This window comes from Armigeres subalbatus, chromosome 3 (genome assembly GCF_024139115.2).
Source record: "Armigeres subalbatus isolate Guangzhou_Male chromosome 3, GZ_Asu_2, whole genome shotgun sequence".
Lineage (NCBI taxonomy): Eukaryota > Metazoa > Arthropoda > Insecta > Diptera > Culicidae > Armigeres > Armigeres subalbatus.
The window spans coordinates 188,465,490-188,486,585 of NC_085141.1; the positions used below are offsets into that span (position 1 = coordinate 188,465,490).

A 21,096-nucleotide genomic window follows, 5' to 3' on the forward strand; every position below is an offset into this window, starting at 1 on the left:
TGTTTACAGTTTAGAACCAAATCCAGATGTCGCACATGTTGGGGTAGGGATTCGGTGCTCCGCCTTCTCCCCCTGCTTGGCCCCGGCAGTGTCACATGAAAAGGCCTATATTTACTTCGAACTGAGTCATTGGACAGCACTAATGTTTTTGCCCGTCCTTTGTTGCATCTTCTCCAAGTTCGCTGTTCGTTTCTTTCTTTGTGTGAGGAGTTTTTCCTTTTTGTACGCGCATCACATCACCAGTGCCTGCTCATCAAACGTAAATATTTTCCTTTTTTTGTGCGCTGAACATTGAACACTCTCTGGTCTAGTGGCGAAGCAGCCTGTGCAAAAGTTTTCTGTCGTTGTGTCACTCGCTAGCCATTAGCCTTCCATGTACAAGTTCAATCGCTATTAGAAAAAGAGTCAGTGGAACAGTGAAAAAAGTTGCTCGTGGAAACGCCATTATTGTGATACTTGAAAATTTTCGGTGAAAACTTATGGAAGGTTGAAACGGATCACGTAATTGGGAACCATGACGATCAAACCAGTGGTAAACCAGAAAAGTTCGGAGGACGGCCAGGAAGGTAGCACTTCGCAAAACCTGGTCCAAAACGGAACGGTGGTCAGTCGCAACCCTCATCGGAATGTTGTCCTGAATCAGCTGTCGACGTCAGAGAGTCAAGTAAGACCTGCAATCATCGGTTGCTCCGAACATCCGAAATTGTGATTGGAAAAAATCGTGTCTTCTTTCAGCCACTCCCAAGGGAAAAACGGGTGCACACTCCGCACAATTTTGACAGTGAAAATGTCCGTCACAGGAGGAGCCCCCACAAAAAGTAAGTTTTGATTTAATTTTGGTGCAAAGTTCTGTGCCTGCTGCTGTTGCTGCTGCTTATGTTTTCGGTTTTGCTTTACTTCCCGTTGCATTAGAAGAAAGTGTTCCAAAAATACTTTCACAAAAGAGGTATTTATAGACTCCGTTGTAATGTTTTCCGGATGCTGGGAGCTGGATCGTACGAATTAACGAACGGATTATTCCAAGTGTGGCCAGCATTATAAATTAAGGTTTGACGAGAAATGGCAACGGGAGATCTGAACGGATCGCCATCTTAGTGTTGTTGTCATGTTTAATTCAGGAACTGTCTGTTCAGTGAATCGCAATTTTAGATGTTGGGTTTTCTGCCGGTGGATGCATAATTGTCCCATGTAAATAGGGAAGTCCAGCAAACATGAGACAATTATTATGCAACAGTTTTGCAGTAACGTCCTAAAGTTGAAACTAACTGGCTTCCAAACAAGCAGTCTTTTTCACGTATTAATACCTTTCTCGTACATTAATTATACGTATCCAAATCACTCTATCAACTGATTTCTGATTGAAGTCTCGGCTACACAATCTGTTATATACAGTGGCGCCGAGAGGGAACAAGTAGGACACACTTCCACAGTTATTAATTGCGAGGTTTCTAAGCCAAGTTACCATTTTCGCATTCGTATATCATGAGGCTAACACGATGATACTTTTATGCCCAGGGAAGTCGAGACAATTTCTAATCCGAAAATCTAGACCGGCACCGGGAATCGAACCCAGCCACCCTCAACATAGTCTTGCTTTGTAGCCGCGCATCTTACCGTTAGGCTCTAGAGGGCCCAGTAGGGCATGTCCTAAGCATGAATTTTCCTGGGTAGGACAGTCAAAGCATTATCCTACCCATGAATATGGTAAGATGAAGTCTTTGGTTGGCAGAGATTTTTTTATATATCTTTATTAGAGAGACTTTCAGCCCAATGCTGGCTCGTCTCGTACCTTGGCAGAGATCTTTGTGTTAGCAAATAGTTTTGTAGAGTCTTAACAATAATCATAGAGATTTCTAGGATCAAGTATGTTTTCGTTCATTTAGCAATTTGGGCTCGATTATATTGTATTATGTTAATAACTTACTCCAGGCAGCGGCTAAATTGTAAAAGGTGTTGTATGGGGGCCTTCTTGTGTGTAGATTTTTCTACATCTCCGCCAAACAAATCTTTGTTTGAAATGATAAATCGAGTCTGTTGCGTTAGGTTTAGTAGGATTTCTTCCAGCAAATTCACCAAACGTACTTGGGTATAATCAGCTTAAAGCTAAAAGAGATTCATTTGTTTTACAGTCAAACCTCCATGAGTCGATGTTGAAGGGACCGTCGACTCATGGAAATATCGAGATGTGGAATAGAAAATCCTTGGGAAGCTGTTTGAAGGGACCATCATAGTAACCCAGAAAATATTTTTTAATATGGCATAATTTGCTTCCATGAGTCGATATCGAGTTATAGAACATCGACTCATGGAGGTTTGACTGTATTATCAGTTTCGTTTCCAATTCAACTAGTCCACTTACATTTTAGTATCCATACAATAATAACTGCCTAACTCACAACAAACTAACTAGTAAGATTTCCTAATCTGCAAATAGTATGTAAGTTTTTATCTAATTCAAGCAACGTACAAATAGTTATAATTCACCTTTACTATAGAATTCAATGTAATAATTAAATTTTATATTACTCAAATTACTAAGATCACAACTATCACCGTCTGTTGATGTTTTTTGACCATCATTCAGTTTGACGGTTAGCGTTTCCCGGATTGTCCGTTGTGTGTAGTGTCGCACGTTCGCTACCATCTGTGGTAACTGATACGAGGGGCTGTTGCGGCGAACATCCTCCCCCCCGTGTCGCCTTAACTTCCGGTTCAGCGTCACCAGATCCTTCTACGTCTAGCACAGCCAACTTCGTCACAGGTCTCTTCAAAACACCAGTCAACGTCTTCACATCAGCTCGCCGCGTTACTCCATCTTTTCCCGGAGTAGTTTGGATAACTCGTCCACGTAACCATCGGTTCCTCACATTCTCGTCAACCACGAGCACCAGATCTCCAACCTTGATAGGCTGTATGTCCCGGAACCACTTCGTCCGTCGAATGATAGTTGGTAGGTATTCAACCACCCAACGGTGCCAGAAGTTATCTAGCGTATGTTTCACCATATTCCAGCTATTCCTCAGCGCCTTCCCTGCATCTGTTGGACGTTTCTCCGGTTCTCGTACGCCATGCGAATTGAGTAGCAGGAAGTGGTTAGGTGTTAACGATTCTTGTTCAGCACTTTCCAAAGGGATGAATGTTAATGGCCTGGAATTGACCATGCTTTCAGCTTCTGCCAGTACCGTAGCGAAGGATTCGTCATCCAGTTTCCGTGCAATTGGAACGCTCCCGAGGGCCGCTTTTACCGCCCGAACCATTCTCTCCCAGCAGCCTCCCATGTGGGGAGCAGCGGGAGGATTGAACCGCCACTGGGTTTGTGCGTTCGTGAAGGTACTGCTCAGTTCGGAGTGGATCTTGCTGATTTCATCATGCAGCTCCCGACTCGCTCCAACAAAATTTGTACCATTGTCCGAGTATATTTCCAGAGGGGAGCCTCTTCGAGCTATAAACCTTCTGATTGCCTTCTTACATGCATCGGTGGACAAACTGGTAACCACTTCAAGATGAATGGCTCTGATTGTAAGGCATGTGAAAAGGCAAACCCATCGCTTCGCAACGCTTCGGCCAACCTTCACCAGGTACATACAGAGAAAACGACAAATGTAGGGAATGGCATTCCACTGTTTACAGAATCAGATCGATATCGAGAACCGTTTCACAGGGTATTGCCTGACATTCTGGCTACGTGACCTGTCCGCCATAGTCGTCCGATTGATGAAAGTCTCAACAGCTGATGAATTTCGTACTTCATTTGCCTCCTTCCATTAATCGTCTTTCATTTGAACCCAAGCATAGATATTACGCAGCATTTTTCTTTCGAAGATTCCAAGTGCACGTTGGTCCTCCACGAACATTGTCCAGGTCTCTTGTGACGGGCTAATGAGCGTTTTGTAAAAAAAGCCGTTTGGTACGGCGGCGCACAGTGGCGGGACCCCATACAAATGCCGGACAAAACCTAATATGTTGCTCGAATCTTTCACCAAAGAGTAATTTTGGGACGCTAAATTCATTTTGAGGTTAGAATTGTTATCCAACATATACTATGCTACTCGAGTACTTCTGGAGGCGCAAGCCTTAAGGTCTGAAGCATTAACAGCGTCCTCGTTCTAACATTGAAGCATTGAAAATTAAATTAGAGCTACAATCATTACATTTTGGAATCAGTTCATTTAATATATGGGTGAATAAAAAATACGAGTTTCGCAAAACGAACGAAAAAAAAATTGAGGTTTTGTCCGGGTTCCCGCCATTGTGCGGCGGCTGCTAGTTGATCGAAACGTCTAACGGAGTCCAAAGTACGAACGATTTCCTGCCACGATGTGTCCCCGATTTTCATAACAGGTATCGTTTTCTGCGGTCCCCTGTGAGTCCATGTATGTGCACGTATTCTGCAACCACCACGATTTCGTTACCACCGAAAGAAACTCTTTGTGGGTGGCTAACGTTGTCCTCTCTTCTTCTTCTTATTGCCATTACATCCACACACTGGAACAGAGCCGCCTCGCAGCTTAGTGTTCATTGAGCACTTCCACAGTTATTAACTGCGAGGTTTCTAAGCCAGGTTACCATCTTTGCATTCGTATATCATGAGGCTAGCACAATGATACTTTTGTGCCCAGGGAATTGCCTAGACCGGCACCGGGAATCGAACCCAGCCACCCTCAGCATAGTCTTGATTCGTAGCCGCGCGTCTTACCGCACGGCTAAGAAGGGCCCCTCTCTGTCCTCTCTATAGCCTCTTTTTATCGTGTACATCGTCTTCGACGTGGTTGACCAGCCTGATCCGCTTAGTATCCTTACTTAGTATGATGTAGGCTTCCTCCATCTTTTCAAAGTTACGTTCCATAATATCAATAATAGTCGGCAAAGCCAAGTAGCTGAACCGACTTCGTAAAAGGCGTACCTCTCTCTCGTGTCAATTCCTGCTCTTCGATATACACATAACATCTGTCATAAAATAGTTTTTAAGAAATGTTGTTGGGCTAGCTAAATATTTTGAGTAGGAGATCAATATGATATGAAGCAGGTCTTGTGAATTTGGTTTTTTAGTACATTTTTGGAAGAGCCGGGTTCTACTTATCTACCAGTACCTTGTCATACGTCCGCAGTTCGTACAGCCAAACATATTGGTGTCCCCTCATAGTTTTCAGCCGCCCAATCTCCTCCTGGATTTCCTCCAGATACTTAAGTTCTGCTCGCATATTTCCCAGTTCGTCATTATATCGCCGTCGTTCTCTGCTACATTGTCATTCGGGTGCTGCTCGTAGTGCTTCCACCACCTTTGGATCACCTCACTCTCGTTCGTAAAAAAGGCAAGTTGCCGTGACCTTCATGGAACTTTCATGTTTCAGTTTTTCATTAGCGTGGTACAGTTGCTCCGTCTCATAACGGTCTCGATCTTTCTGCTGGCGCGTTTTCGACAGGAAAATCGGATTTTGTCTATTCCAGCACTATTTATAGGCTTTTGTGTCTTGTTCGCCCTCGTGCGGTGTTGCAGCGACCTCGCTCATGCTGCATTCTTCTCCACTAACTGCTTACATTCACCATCATAGAAGTCGTTTCTTTGATCCGTGGATACCGTGTTTGATGCAGTAGCTGCGTGCTACCATTCGGAGCAGCTTCTTTCAAAGATGGCTGAATAGATATGGTCAGCCTTCCGTCCTATAGCCGCCAAACGTTCAGTCGCGGCGTTCGATTCCGACGCTTGTTGTATAGCGGCCAGATTCTGTAATCGCACTGCGGAGAATTTTTCATCGGTTAGGTCGTGGTCGATTTGGTTTGCCGTTTCGTGGTTCCATGTGACGTTATGGATACTCTAGCGTGAAATAATAACCAAATTCGCTTATAGTTATATGGCACATGAGGACGTCTTTCGCTAAATTGGCCTGAGTTATGGCAAACGAACGAAAAAGAGTACATCCTAAGAAAATATGAGATATAAGCTGATAAAATTCTGTCTATAAATGTAAAAAATCCCCAAAATCAAGATTAATTAAGATTATTTCATTAACCATATTTTAAAGAAAGCTTGTAAATGTAGTCAGAATGTTTAAAATGAACCATGTACAAGTTACAACTACTATAACGCAATTCATGTATTTTTCTAGCCTTGGCCGCACCAAACGAGATCATCACCACAAGAGGGAAAATCGTGAACGTGACAAAAACCCATCGCCAAGCTATCAAGCTGTGTTACCCGCTGTGAGCAATAAGAAGCAAGTAGCTCCGCCATGTTCCAGTCCGCTGTCAAATGCTGGGGGTCGGTCCCCGATGAGTACAATCCCGTCAAGCAGCAATCTCAATGGGGTGGCTGCGGGTTCCAACAGCAGCAACGCGATAAATTTGAAAGCAACAGTCGAGGAAGCCCTCTCCGGCTATAACAGTGGAGACGAACATGTCGGCCAGAAGGATGCACAACTCAGTCCCGATGAGTGGAAAAAGCGAGACGACGCCTTCGGGAAAATTATGTCCGAGAGAGGATTTGTCATAAAAGACATGATCGAAGATGGTGCATGCCTGTTCAGAGCAATATCTATGCAAATCTTCGGCGATCAAGACATGCACGAAATGATTCGACAACAGACAATGGATTATATAGTAAGTACGGTCTTTAACTCACGGGTAGTATAGCGTTGCTCTTAAAGATGATGCTAAGTCCTTCTAAGATAAAAAGTATTACCGTCAATTGAGGGCCATTTGGCATAATTCATATAAGTTGATCACTTTGACCATTTGGCATATTACGGTAAAGCGCCCATAATTCGCCTCCGTTATGCTAAGTAAAGATTAAAGCTTTAAAAATTGTACGACAATTTGCGGTACCACATCGCGATCATTATCATTGCGCAGTATTCCATTCTGCGTTTTGTATCATTTGGCCGTAGTTAGTACTATTTTGCGGTGAACCGTTTCGCGGCCAATACCCGAGCAAATGCGAGTATTCAAAGAAGGCAAAATAACACATTTAGTCTTATACCGGGCAAATGCAAGCATTTAAAGAAGGCAAAACATTTCGTTTTGCCTTATACCGGGCAAATACGAGCAGTTAAAGAAAGCAAAATAACACATTTTGTCTTACACGAGACTAACACGTACACCGCAAAACGGTACAAAGCAAAATTGTGAATATACCCGCTGAGGATGTATTTCTTCCAATTCGCTTTATTACCTTATCGTTTTCACTTCCTATAAATTACCCCTTCTTTGCAACGCGAGCAGTTCTTTGTTTATTTCAATGGATTTTCTAACTATTTGTTGAAAGTCATTATAGCAAAGCTTTTATTATTTTCCCTGTTATTTACCCTTCTTTATTGCATGTGCAGTTCTTTGACTTTCAACTTTTCATTTAATCATTAACGTTGACGCAAGAAGGCTTAAGTGTTTTCAAAATTAGATTAACGATTTTATTTTTGGTATTTCATATGAATTATGCCAAAGGCAATTAATTTTGAATCATTTTTTTTTCTATTTCATTTATTTGGTAGGCTCAGATGTCGTAAAAACAACTCAACGGGGCCAGAAACTGATAATATAAACATATTGAAATACACTTAATAATACTTCCCCTGAGGTAGCGTAAATGTTGAGGTTTTCACTCGAGAAATTGTTCTTTGCCCTTGCTGCAACATCCATTGTTCCTCCGTTTCTTTTTTTTCTGGTTTCTCTTGCATATTGCACGAGTCTATTTTTGGGTTTTCAGTTGCCGGACTGGACACATCCATTTGAACTCCGTTTTCCTCCAGTAATGCGTCATTGGTCCCCTCTGTTTCCGATTCATAGCCAGTTTTGTCCGCAAAATTCTCTTCCATTACAGCAGCGTACGTAGGGTTGTTAACTTTTTTTTCATTTTCATTCCGTTTTTCTTGACGTTTTCTTTGCTGTTCCCGGGTTTTCCGCTTGGGGCATAAGTTAAGATGGTGTCCGTCCATCTTACATAGAAAACATTTATTCTTGTTTCCGCTATAAAAAAATGTTCCTCCTTCGATTCGAGAATGGTCGGGGTTCAGCCAAATCGTACCAAGCGGCTTTTTGACTGACTTGTGGTATTTTGTTCGCAAAAATGAAACGGACATCATTCCATATCAATTTATACGTACATTAGTTGTAGGATATCCACATTTATGAGGTTGAGGGATATCCGATACGATTTGTGATCAATTGAATCTGCTAACTGAAAATTTGAGTAGAAAAATGGGTATTTTTTTGTTGGCGCTCAGTGCGATTTGGCTGAACCATGTAGGGATGACGGGATTTCCTTCTTCACGTCCATGTACACGCCACGTACACCTGTGTACGCGTCGAAGCAAAGCTCAGCTGGAAATTTTTCCCGTACCACATTCTTCACTTTACCATACTTCCCCAGCACAGTAGCAAGTTCGTGATCTGTAACTTCGGGTAGTAAGTCGTACACCCGCACATACTGGATGTATTCACCCGCAGGGGACATGCATACAGCAGCTTCTTTTCCATTTGCATAATTGAAAAATAATGCGTCCGAATTAGAAGTCAATGCATACAGCATTGCTTCCTCCGTTTTGAACTTAATGAACAAGGATTTTTCCTGTGTTATTCTGTAAACAGCATCGATCCATGTCCATCATCTTCACGAAATGGATAATTTCGCTTTTTTTTTTTTTTTTTTAACTAATTTTATTTGCTAATTATATAATACATGCATTCATCTCTTAGACTAGGTGTTCCGTGTTTTCTTAACACTATCATCCTTATTTGCTATGACACGGTTTTATTTATTATTAATACATTTCAATTGCCTCTGGCAGTTAGGATTTTTCCTCTGGTTTAATTGAACCATGTAGGAATTACAATGTTTTTAACTTAAACTAAACCTAACCTAATTTATACTAAGGGTACAAGGAGCTAATCGTTGCAATAGAAGATTGCAACGATTTTTGTCTAAAATTGGAAATTATTTTGTTGGACATTTGTTGCAATGTCTCAATATTAGAAATTCTATGAAGTTCATTGGTACCAGGGTAGAAATATTTCACAGTCAATGCAGTGAAAAACATGGATCTCAGTATAATCTGCAGTCGCCTTCATCGCCGCCGTGGTGAGTGCGACTGGGTGCAGCCGAAAAATCAGTTCCAACACTGACCATTCAATTTCGCATTCAGCCACTCACAAGTCGCTCTGACAGGCTGCTCAGTTCGCGCCATACCGTATGACTGTGAGTGGCCCATTTAAACGCGTGGTGAATTTTTTCAATTTGCTGGGTGAATGTGTACATTTTGCTGTGGTAAATTTCATCTTCGCGGCGCAGTGGGTGATGTGAGTTCTGTTGTTTACTTTTCTGCCTCTCCGGGAAAGTGAGGTTGATTTCAAAGCAGGAAGAAAATAAAAACATGATATAAAAAAACATCACCTTCATCCAGTGCTGCCGAATATTTACAACCCTGATTGGTACTATACCACGGAGGCAACTTCAGAATCATTTTCAAAATTTTATTTTGAATCCTCTGGAGTGCCTTCTTTCTGGTATTGCAGCAACTAGTCCATATTGGCACAGCATACAACATGGCAGGTCTAAAAATTTGTTTGTAAATCAAAAGTTTGTTCTTAAGACAAAGTTTTGATTTTCTGTTTATAAGTGGATATAGACACTTAATATATTTGTTACATTTGGCTTGAAGGCCTTCAATGTGATTTTTAAAAGTTAATTTTTGATCTAGCAGAAGTCCTAAATATTTAGCTTCCAATTAATTGGAACCCCATTCATAGTGACAATATGTCTGCTAGAAGGTTTCAAATAAGAAGCTCTCGGCTTATGTGGGAAAATTATAAGCTGAGTTTTGGAAGCATTCGGGGAAATTTTCCATTTTGCAAGTAAGTGGAGAAAATATCCAAACTTTTTTGCAATCTACTACAAATGACACGAAGGCTACGCCCTTTGGCTGAGAGACCTGTGTCATCTGCAAACAAAGATTTTTGACACCCTGGTGGTAAATCAGGCAAGTCAGAAGTAAAAATGTTATACAAAATGGGCCCCAGTATGCTGCCTTGGGGAACACCAGCTCTTACAGGTAATCTACCGTGCGCGTACCTTATTCTGCGCGGCTCCTAATTCTGCGCACTTTGACACTAAAACATTTTTTTAAATTTTCTTCAATGTTATCATTATATTTACTTACATGTCATCAAAAAGTTGGCAATTTATTGTTGTCATGTGCAGATAATAAAGCAATAATTTAGCGTTGATAACGGAAATATGAAGAAAAACAAAATCGATAAAATCGAAAAATGTCGAAAAATGGCCGCCATTAGCAGCAGCGCTAAAACGCACGTAAACATTTTTTTCTCGAATTTGAGCAAAAAATAAAGATTTGGACTCATATTTTCAAAGCGGAGTTCTAAATCAGATTATTTGTTGCTTCAATATGATGAAAATCGGCTTCCATAGTGTAATATCTATCTTATGGAAAGCATTTTATGTTGCGCAGAATATGGCACAAAATTTACTTTCTGTTCCTAATTGTGCGCGTGGAATGGATAGGCACAATAAGCCTGATGGCTTCTTAACCTAAATTTGACGTAGCAACTGTTTTGGCAAGGAAATGTATATTCCAAAATGCTGGAATAAAACAAGAAGTGCAAAAAAAAATGCGTAGATCGATTATCCGGTAAGAGACAAAGGATATCTAATACTTGGCTTTGCGCACCACCGCTCCACTGAGCGTTTTTTCTAACTTCGAGGTATCTAATCTAAATGTGTATATCACGTGACTAGCACGAATGATTTTCCCTGAAAATCGACATCGAAGATTTCCTAGGTTGGCATTCTGACATTTGAGAAAATAGCACTTTGGGCAACATCCGCATTTATGTAGGACTGGTCTTATTATTCGCGTTGGATTACATTTATTTCAATTCCATATAAATATCGGATTTGATAGGAATAAAAAATTGCCTTTTCGTCAATGGCGAACTTTAATAAACAAGGAAAAACAGTGACTTGACCATCGACATGAACACAATAACCGATCTGGAAAGTTGTCTAACGGAAAATCGTCGAAAGCAACTTGTGGTGATGGCGAGCAATCGGATAATGGACTTGAAAAATAGATAAGATCTTTGTGCACATACATCGTACACACATACATGCACACACAGGCATTATCTCTATTCATCACAGCTCAGTCGATTGGGTTTGGGTCCAATTCGCCAGGTCTTATATTTCGTTATAAGTTCGTTTTGGAGCGGACGTTTTTTCGTCTACTTGCGTACGAGAACGGCAAAACGTTGTAGTCAGATAGACTTTAGGAAATATACATGGTACTAAAAACGTGCAAAAGTAATGAAATATTTGTATAAATGTTCAAAACCATTTCATAAGACAAAAAATTACTCAAACTGACTGGTTATTATTATGCGCAGAATTAGGAACATTGTGCGCAGAATATGGAACATTTCAAAATACGTGCGCAGAATTAGGAACCATATGGCAATTCACAAATCGATTAATAATATATGTGCTTTGTCAATTTAATCAAAATTTTAAAGATTCATAGTCTAAAAGACTATTATTCTTCCATTTACTTCCACTATTAACTTTTTTATGTATCAACAAGCAGATACGCATTTCGTTTCCTACTTGGAAACTTCTTCAGTGTTTGTTATCGACTGAAGAAGTTTCCAAGTAGGAAACGAAATGCGTATCTGCTTGTTGATACATAAAAAAGTTAATAGTGGAAGTAAATGGAAGAATAATAGTCTTTTAACCTTGTAGCATTTCCCCTAAGACGCTCTAAAATAATTAATCACGATTCATAGTCTTCCGTGGATTATAGTTGCACAACTACTACATAAAGGTATTAATAAATCATTATAGTTTCTCGATAACAACGATTTTGTTTCAAAATTTTCTTAAATGCGCAGAATATGGTACCTCCACGGTATCAGATTTAGAATTCTGATAGTTTACCTGCAGTGAGCGATCTGATAAATAATTTTGGATCAGTTTAATAATGTACAGAGGAAAATTAAAATTCATCAATTTTACAATCAAACCTTCATGCCAAACACTGTCAAATGCTTTCTCTATATCAAGAAGAGCAACTCCAGTCGAATATCCTTCAGATTTGTTGAGCCGAATTAAGTTCGTAACTCTTAATAACTGATGAGTGGTTGAATGCCCATGGCGAAAACCAAATTGCTCATCAGCAAAAATAGAATTGTCATTAATATGAACCATCATTCTATTAAAAATAATCTTTTCAAACAGTTTGCTTATTGAAGAAATCAAACTGATTGGGCGATAACTAGAAGCCTCAGTTGGTTTTTGTCCGACTTCAAAATTTAAACAACTTTGTCGTTTTTCCATTTATCTGGGAAGTATGCCAATTGAAAACATTTGTTAAATAAATTAACCAAAAAGGAAAAAAGGATAAAGAGCTCTCAGGAAGTCTTTTGATAAGTATGTAGAAAATAACATCGTCACCCGGTGCTTTCATATTTTTAAATTTTCTAGTAATAGATCTCACTTCATCCAAATTAGTTCCCAACGAAGGGTCAAAAACATTCTCTTGATTGAGGATGTCTTCGAAGCTCCGTGTAACCTGATCCTCAATTGGACTAGTGAGACCTAGACTAAAATTATGGGCACTCTCGAACTGCTGAGCAAGTTTTTGAGCCTTTTCGCCATTTGTTAATAAAATTTTATTTCCCTCTTTAAGCGCTGGAATTGGCTTTTGAGGTTTTTAAGAATTTTGTTAATTTCAAAAGGGTTTCGAACTGGGATCCAACTTCGAGACATTATTCTCAAAGTTGGTATTTCTCAGAATAGCGAAACGTTTTTTAATTTCATTTTGCAAATCTCGCCAAATACCTTTCAACGCGGGATCGCGAGTTCTTTGGTATTGCCTTCGCCTCACATTTTTAAGACGAATCAGTAGCTGAAGATCGTCGTCAATAATAATGGAGTTGAATTTAATTTCACATTTAGGAATTGCAATGCCTCTGGCTTCGACAATAAAATTTGTCAAAGATACGAGCGCATTGTCAATATCACTTTTGGTATCCAAAGGAATATTAACATCAAAATTCCTATCGATATATGTTTTATATAAATCCCAATCAGCTCTATGATAATTAAAAGTAGAGCTGATTGGATTATAAATGGCTTCTTGTGAGATTTCAAATGTCACAGGAAGGTGATCAGAGTCAAAGTCAGCATGAGTTACCAATTGGCCACACAGCTGACTCGAATCCGTTAAAACTAAATCAATTGTAGAAGGATTTCGACTGGAAGAAAAACAAGTAGGGCTATTGGGATATTGAATAGTATAATATCCTGCAGAACAATCTTCAAATAAAATTTTGCCGTTGGAATTGCTTTGAGCATTATTCCATGAACGGTGTTTGGCATTGAAGTCACCAATTACGAAGAATTTTGATTTGTTGCGAGTCAGAATTTGAAGATCAGCTTTCAACAAATTCTTTTGCTGCCCATTGCATTGAAAAGGCAAATAGGCTGCAATGAAGGAAAATTGACCAAAATTTGTTTCAACAGAAACTCCCAAGGTTTCAAAAACTTTGGTTTCAAACGAAGAAAATAATTTATGTTTGATACGTCTATTAATGACAATGGCGACCCCACCACAGGCGCTGTCAAGACGATCATTTCTGTAGATAAAATAGTTTGGATCTCTTTTAATGGAGAGTCCGGGCTTTAAATAAGTTTCTGTTATAATGGCAATATGCACATTATGAACTGTTAGGAAGTTGAATAATTCATCTTCCTTACCCTTTAGAGAGCGGGCATTCCAATTTAGAACTTTCACACAATTATTTAGATCCATTGAAACGGAGTCCGATAACAATTTTTTGTGTGTACTTTATACCAACCTGAACAGCTTCAGGAATGGTATTTGCTTTGAACATTGCATCAATCATGTGATGCAATTGTTCAGTTAAAAATCAAAATCGGAAGCAGTCATGCTACCTGAATCGGCAACATGACCGTTATTTTCCGTTGGGACATGGGTATAAACCTCATTTTGAGAAGAGAAATTTTGTCTACCAGTAGCGATGTTTGCATACGTAGGTACATTGGAAAAATTGGAATTTACTGAAGTGCTTGCTACCCGTTGACGAGCGGCAACATTTGTTTGTGAATTGTGGTGGGTATGAATTGCTCGACCGGTAACCGGTTTCGAAATTTGAGCGTTTGAAAAATTTCTAGCCGTCGAATCTGGGATCCTATTGGAATTTCCCGTCATCAATTTTGCACGGGAATTCAAAACTTTTTTGCGTGAAGGGCATTCCCAGAAATTGGATTTATGTTTTCCCAAAAGATATTTTAGTTACTAGATAAAGATTGTCGCTACTGTTCCCTTTGTTCTGCTGTCCGAAACATGTGTGGTACATACCTGTCAAATCGTATGGATTTTCCTTCTTTGACATTTAGCTCCCCTATCCTCGCCAGCAAAAGATGTTCCGGACAGCGACGACAGCGACAATCTTTATCTAGTAACTAAAATATCTTTTGTTTTCCCCCACAATTTGCACATTTAAATTTATTGGAATCTTCTCTCACAGGACATGCGTCCTTGGCGTGAGAGGTTCCACCACAAATCATGCATTAAGCATCCATGTGACAATGTTTGGTTCCATGACCCCACTTTTGGCACTTACGGCACTGGGTGGGGTTTCGGAAATTTCCCCCAGGCCTGCGGAAATGTTCCCATGTAACACGGACATGAGACATAATACAGGCCTTTTCCAAACTTTTCATATTATTTAGTTCACTTTTGTTAAAATGAACTAAATAAAATTCTTGAGAAATGCCCTTTGGGAAGTACCAGAGTGGGATTTCTTTTCATCTTAATTACCTGGACTGGTGCAAATCCAAGTAATTGAGAAATTTCAATTTCGATATCATCCAGTGATTTATCATCACTGGGAGACCTTTCAAGACGACTTTGAACAATCGCTCAGTTTTGTCGTCGTATGTGAAGAATTTATGGCGCTTCTCAGTTAAATACTGAAGAAGACGTTTGCGATCGTCAAAGGATCCCGGCAAAACGCGGCAGTCACCCTTCCTAGCAATCTGAAATGAAACCTTGATCCCCTGAAGGTTACTCAAAATCTCATTCCGGAAGCCAGAAAACTCGGCAACAGATACCACAATTGGCGGAATCCTTTGCTTTTTCGCATGAATCGAATCACCTGGGCTAGAGGTAGATTCGATTTGGTCAATTTCATCATTAATCAAATCGAACTGATTGCTCAGTTCGATAGGAGAAGAAATAATGTCAACGTTAGATTTAGAAGGAACATCTGAAGTCTCCAGCTTCCTTCTATTTTTTCCGCGCTTGGGCAGGACGGTCTTGAAACCCTGTTTCTTTGAAGGAAGTGGAGAATTCAGAGACGCCCTCTTCCTCTTGTTTTTATTGATGCTCATTGCTGAGCGTGGAGACGTGACCTTCTAAGAGGTTTTTTCCCAGAACGGTGTCCCTGCAGGATTACCACCGCTTGTCGGAATTTTACTTCCGCAAACGGGTCCAACGTAAAACGAAGGCACGGGTCCTTGCAAAGATCGTAACGGGATCAGTGGGTACAAATAGCGCTAAGAAGCACCGTTGAAATTCAAATAGCTTCGGGTAGTATTAAAACTTCCTTCCGCAAAGAGAGAAAGAACCGCACAGCACGAAAGCACGATGCGGTCTGGATAATTTCGCTCATATTTGGCTTCTCACTGCCAAGCGGGAAACTGAATTCAATTGTGTTTTGTATTTCACACATCGCAACGGTAAAAACGATCGACAGGCTTGCAAGAACAATGCACTGCTAAAAACAGACAGCTACCGCGTGGTTAGCAAAGAACAAAAAAACTAGTTGCTCTGTCGAGAGCTGAAATCAAATTGAATTTGGAATCATATGTAAATTATGCCAAATGGCATCAATGCCAAACGGCGACATCGCATACACATTATGCCAAACGGCCTTCAATTTAACACCACATACAAATTATGCCAAATAGCCATTATGCCAAACGGGGTATCGCCACTCTAGTATTAGATGTGACCTCTAGCGTTAGAGAACCCCAGTTCACTGCACACGCATTAAATTCACCTGCCACAACTGCCGGTGTTAAACAAGTTTTACCGCTAGGGCATCTAATACCTCTATTAATTTTTTGATTTTGTTTTTATTTTTTTGTTACAGTACCAAAATCGAGAATATTTTGCACAATTTGTAACGGAAGACATAAGCAATTATGTTACAAGGAAACGAGCAAACCACGTTCATGGAAATCATATCGAGATTCAAGCAATGTCGGAGATGTACAACCGCTCTGTGGAATTGTACTGCTATCAGCTAGGTATGTCGAAAAAAGAATATTTTAATTCAAAATGATGTAACATAGTAACATTATTACATTCGCAGAACCCATCAACATCTTCAATTCCGAACAATTGAACAATGGGAACGAACCGCTACGGTTGTCCTATCAGCGGTGTTCGCACTACAATGCAATATTAGATCCATACAAGGCGTCAGTTGGCGTTGGATTGGGGCTAGCCGGTTACAGGCCTGACGAACTGGATATCAAGCAAATGTCAGATGCAGTCCGAATGAGCGAAGAGTTGGAGATCGAACAAACAATGTTTGAGGATAAACTGAAAACCACTGACTGGGAAGCCACGAACGAAGCAATTGAAGAGCAGATAGCCAGAGAATCGTACTTGCAATGGTGCCGTGACAGTATGCGCAAGAACTCCGGCAAAAATAGCAAGAGCACCAGTACCGTAACGTCCAGCGATCTGGGTGGTGGCGGTTGTTGTAGTACTTCGGTGAGTCCGGATAAACCGCCGAAGCAAAGTCCAGAGGGTGCTTCGTCGTACTCAGACTCGTTGATTTGTGAGTTTCGTAAATCGTCCTCTCCATCGCCATCGAATCATTCTTTCAACCAAGGAAGCTGTTCATCAAGTTCTAAAAATAGCTCCTTCGAGATGGATTGTTCCCTCCCGGAGAGCTCTTGTTCGGTTCAATATTATTTCAATGGCAGTAATAGACGAAAGAAACGTAATTTGAATTCTCCGTAAGTATACCTACTAATGCATTGACGGTTCATTTCAGCTACCTAATATAGAAAAGGAGCACCGCTATATCTCAAGTATTTCAGATGGTGCTCTAATGAGGGAAAAGTAGGGGGGATTGGGGGTAATCTGTGGTTGCATAAGTTGGCGCATTTGATGTGTATTTTATATGCGGTATTAAGCCAAAATGTTTGAGGAAATGTATCTCTGTCAATCCTTCTTCCGGCAAATTAGTGCGAAAAGCTCGAGTGAGCTCAGATTGACATGAAATGCATGTCAAAGACGTATAATTCGACAACTTTTCTTTTGCTGATTACATTGTTTGAAGCATTTCTTTATACAGACTGGACAACTATGGGATGTATGTACTAATACAAATAGTCTTATGTAAAGGTTGGAATCAAATTTAAAATAAAAAGTAACAAGAAGCAATCTGAAATGGGAGCCTAATGTTATCATTATTACCGTGGGCAGAATTGTCATTAAATAAAAAAAAAAAGTTTTTTTTTTCGGTTGCACTAATTTGGGCATTTTTTTCGGTTTTCTAACTTTGCGTTGGATGATTAGGGGAAAGTGGGGTAAGATGGCCATATGGGGCAAGACAGCCAACGTTAATTATGCCTTAAGTTAGCATTATATTCACATTATTATTACAAGGGATGGTTCACAATAATGTAAAAGGGCTATACAACTGAAAAATGCACTTTGATAAACTCACTTGTTCTTGTAATATTGATTTGAAGATGGTTTAGTTGAAATTCGAATTTTCTTATAATTTTCTAGTTCCATAATTTAACAATTGAAGCCTGAATTAATCATTTTTCAGGACAAATTGTTATTTACCGAAGCTTTTATATAACTATAGCCTATATACAATAATAATTTGAGGAGATTCACAGTAATTAGGTTCGATAAGATAAAAATCTTTGGATATACGTCGGCCTGGGGCGGTATTGCCAACTATATAGGAACAAGGTCATCTCCATGATTAAGAGTCGCCTAACCATTAAATGCATTTAAAAAATGATCTAAATAGTTTCTGCATGAATCAGAGATGATTTAAAACAAAGAATATGGTTTTAACAGTAAAATTTAGTTTTAGGCAAATTCATTGTCATCATTGTCAAGAAATCAACATGGAATACGCAATTTTTTAACGAAGCATCATTTGAAAATAATCCACAGAAGTGCAAGAAATGTGTCCCCTATTCTAAATAAATTTAGCACACTTTTGATATAGTTTTTGGTCCATGCTCGTCTTGCCCCGACATGGTGGTCATATTGCCCCATATGGTTAATATAGGCATCATAAAAACACCTTTTTTAAAACCAGTTTATAAGATACTGAAACGTTATTAATCAGTGTTTATTGATACTTATGTCAAAGACGGGTCATCATAAAAGTGTTTTATGGACAAATAAAAATAATTTGAAGGAGTGTCATTATTTTACAAGGGATACCGCTTAGGATGGCCATCTTGCCCCACTTTCCCCTAAGTTGTTTCATACACGGTAATGTAATTCAGTACGAAACTCTGACCGTCATACATAGGGTTCTTTCTAAAATTACGTAACGCTAAATTTGGTGACCCCACCCTCCCCCACGTAATACTTTTTGTATGGAAGGTTTAATATTTTTGTATGGACCGTAACGCTCGGCTTGACCCCCTCCCTCCCCCTTCAGCGTTACGTAATTTGTGAAAGAACTTATATCGGATTTGTTTTGTACTTAAGAAAATGTACACAATATTGAAGCAAGTCAAAGTGTAAACAAATTGATGAATTAAAACAGAGTGCCATCGTGAATATTGAACTATATATATTTTAACTATAATCATGATATGTATGTCTCTTCAGAGTGGATAAACCCAACACAGAATTGCTACCAAAAAAGCCTAAACTAGTAACCAGCCCTTCGATTGAACAAGCAGGTGATAGTGGTGCAAGCACATCTGGAACAGCGAAAAACGAAAATCGGCCGCCGGCAGAACCGGTTTCTGAGTTCTACCAATCTTTATTGGAGTCATCGTACACCGATGATGGTAGTGAGTGCATCTCAAAATTTCAAACCGGCTAGCAGGATAACACAATTAATCACAATAACTCTTCTTACAGGTTTCGCTCAGCTAACCGAGCGGGAAATGATTCAGAAGGCCCTAGCCGAATCAGCAATGGACTTTGTGAAAAAGAGCGACCGAACAAAGGGCACTCAAGAAGACAAATATGGTACAACCGATGAGGAGTACGATTCGCCTTCACCATAAATAAGGAGCCACTGTGGAATGTTGTAAAAACTATACTTTAGAAATGCGATTTTTTCTATTTTCGGAAATAGGTCACAATCCTCCGTGCGTTGGCAATAAAAATTGATGCGGAAATGTTTTGCCCATGATATAAGAGTAGGAACGTAAAATACAGTTTAGCTTACCGATGAAGAGAGTACAGAGGATAGAAGTAAGAGAAGTTTTCTTTTATTCGTATTTTCCTGCATTACCTTCAAGTACATTCAGCTAATGATCTTTATTTTTCGCAATCAAACTAATGTTTATTGTACGGTAATTGATAAAACACCATTTTTTATTTTGTTCACGATTACCTTCTCTAATTTAATGGTTAATTTACTAAGCAAATTAATTATATGCAATTAATACACATAAAAATACACATATAATATAAATACATACACTGCAGTGTAGACGCTTTATTTATGGCGTGATAACTTTGAATTTGAAAAATAAATATATGTCCAAACCGTAGTAAAAGAGATCACTTTTCTGTTGTTTTCTTCTGTAGGTGGTAACCTCACCACCCGTCGATCGCAAGCCATGACAGTACTCTAACGGCCTCTATCAGTAACTCACGTATTGTATTGTTATTTATTGTCAACAGGTGAAACGTAGAAGACGAGCACCCCGGCAACAACAAGCGCGCATGAATCGCAATTATCTACTTCTATATTCACATACTGAGGTCCCCGCAGCTCACCCGCGACATGTTGATTCCCGGTGTGAACAAAGTGTGCACAGCATTACAGGTCTCTACTGAAGCTGCTGGGTTTGTTTAAGACGCCACCATCGTTGCAGCTTCGACATAATCTATTGAGCTGCTGTGTTCACTGCATTTCAAATATCAATTCAGTGCAAAACCGAATTATAGCCGCTAACGAAGTTGGATTTTTCTCACAATTCATACGTTAAACCTAACTTCGGAAGTGGTGCGCTGTTTTCATTTGGTGATGTGCTATACAGCGCACCACTTCCAAAATTTGGTTTAACTTATGGATTGTGAGAAAAATCCAATTTCGATAGCGGCTATAATTCGGTTTTCTACTGAATTTTTAATATCCTCATTCCAATTCCAACACATCCTCTTAATGCGTTACTATAAATCCATCCCAAGCAGTTTTGTAAAATGTCATTTGACTAATTTGTTCATAACTTTCTTCAGAAGCAAAATTTACTGCATAATTATAGATGTACGCATAACGCTTGAGTAGTGCTATATTTTTGTCCAAGGCAAGGATGTTATCGATCATTTAGTAATTTGCGTTCGATCATTTAGTAGTTTGTCAATAACTCATTCCAGAAGCTGAATTCCAAAATGTGTTGTATGGTGGACTTCTAGTGCGAAGCTTTTTCTACAACTCTGCCAAATGGTTCGTTGTTTGAATTCCACTAGTAACGGAGTTATAGCTATAGCTTCAGTAACTTAGACTAAATGATAACAAAATTCCAATCATTTAGTTTAAGCTCCTGCAACTAGCGCTATAACTCCGTGATTAGTTCAATTTTAGCAACAAACCATTAGGCAGAGTTGTAGGAAATCCTTCGCACTAAAAGTCCACCATACAACAAATTTTGAAATTCAGCTTCTGGAATGAGTTATTGACAAACTACTAAATGATCGAACGCAAATCACTAAATGATCGATAACATCCTTGGTCCAAGGGTTAATTGCTCTAAATTTAACATATGAGGCTAGAGAGTGAAATCTCTCCAAAATGTCACGTGTCATTTGACATAATGTCATTTGAATGACA

General features: G+C 39.5%; 1 protein-coding gene across 1 annotated transcript; it reads left to right on the plus strand.

The window, feature by feature from the left end:
• The first annotated feature begins 175 nt into the window (after positions 1-175).
• On the plus strand, positions 176-19,823 carry LOC134227144 (OTU domain-containing protein 5-B). The gene is made up of 7 exons (XM_062708445.1): positions 176-664; positions 736-818; positions 6,108-6,597; positions 16,183-16,339; positions 16,405-17,059; positions 18,915-19,102; positions 19,173-19,823. The coding sequence occupies exons 1-7, from the start codon at positions 515-517 to the stop codon at positions 19,319-19,321; spliced, it is 1,872 nt and encodes a 623-aa protein (XP_062564429.1). The 5' UTR covers positions 176-514; the 3' UTR covers positions 19,322-19,823.
• Positions 19,824-21,096: the final 1,273 nt, after the last annotated feature.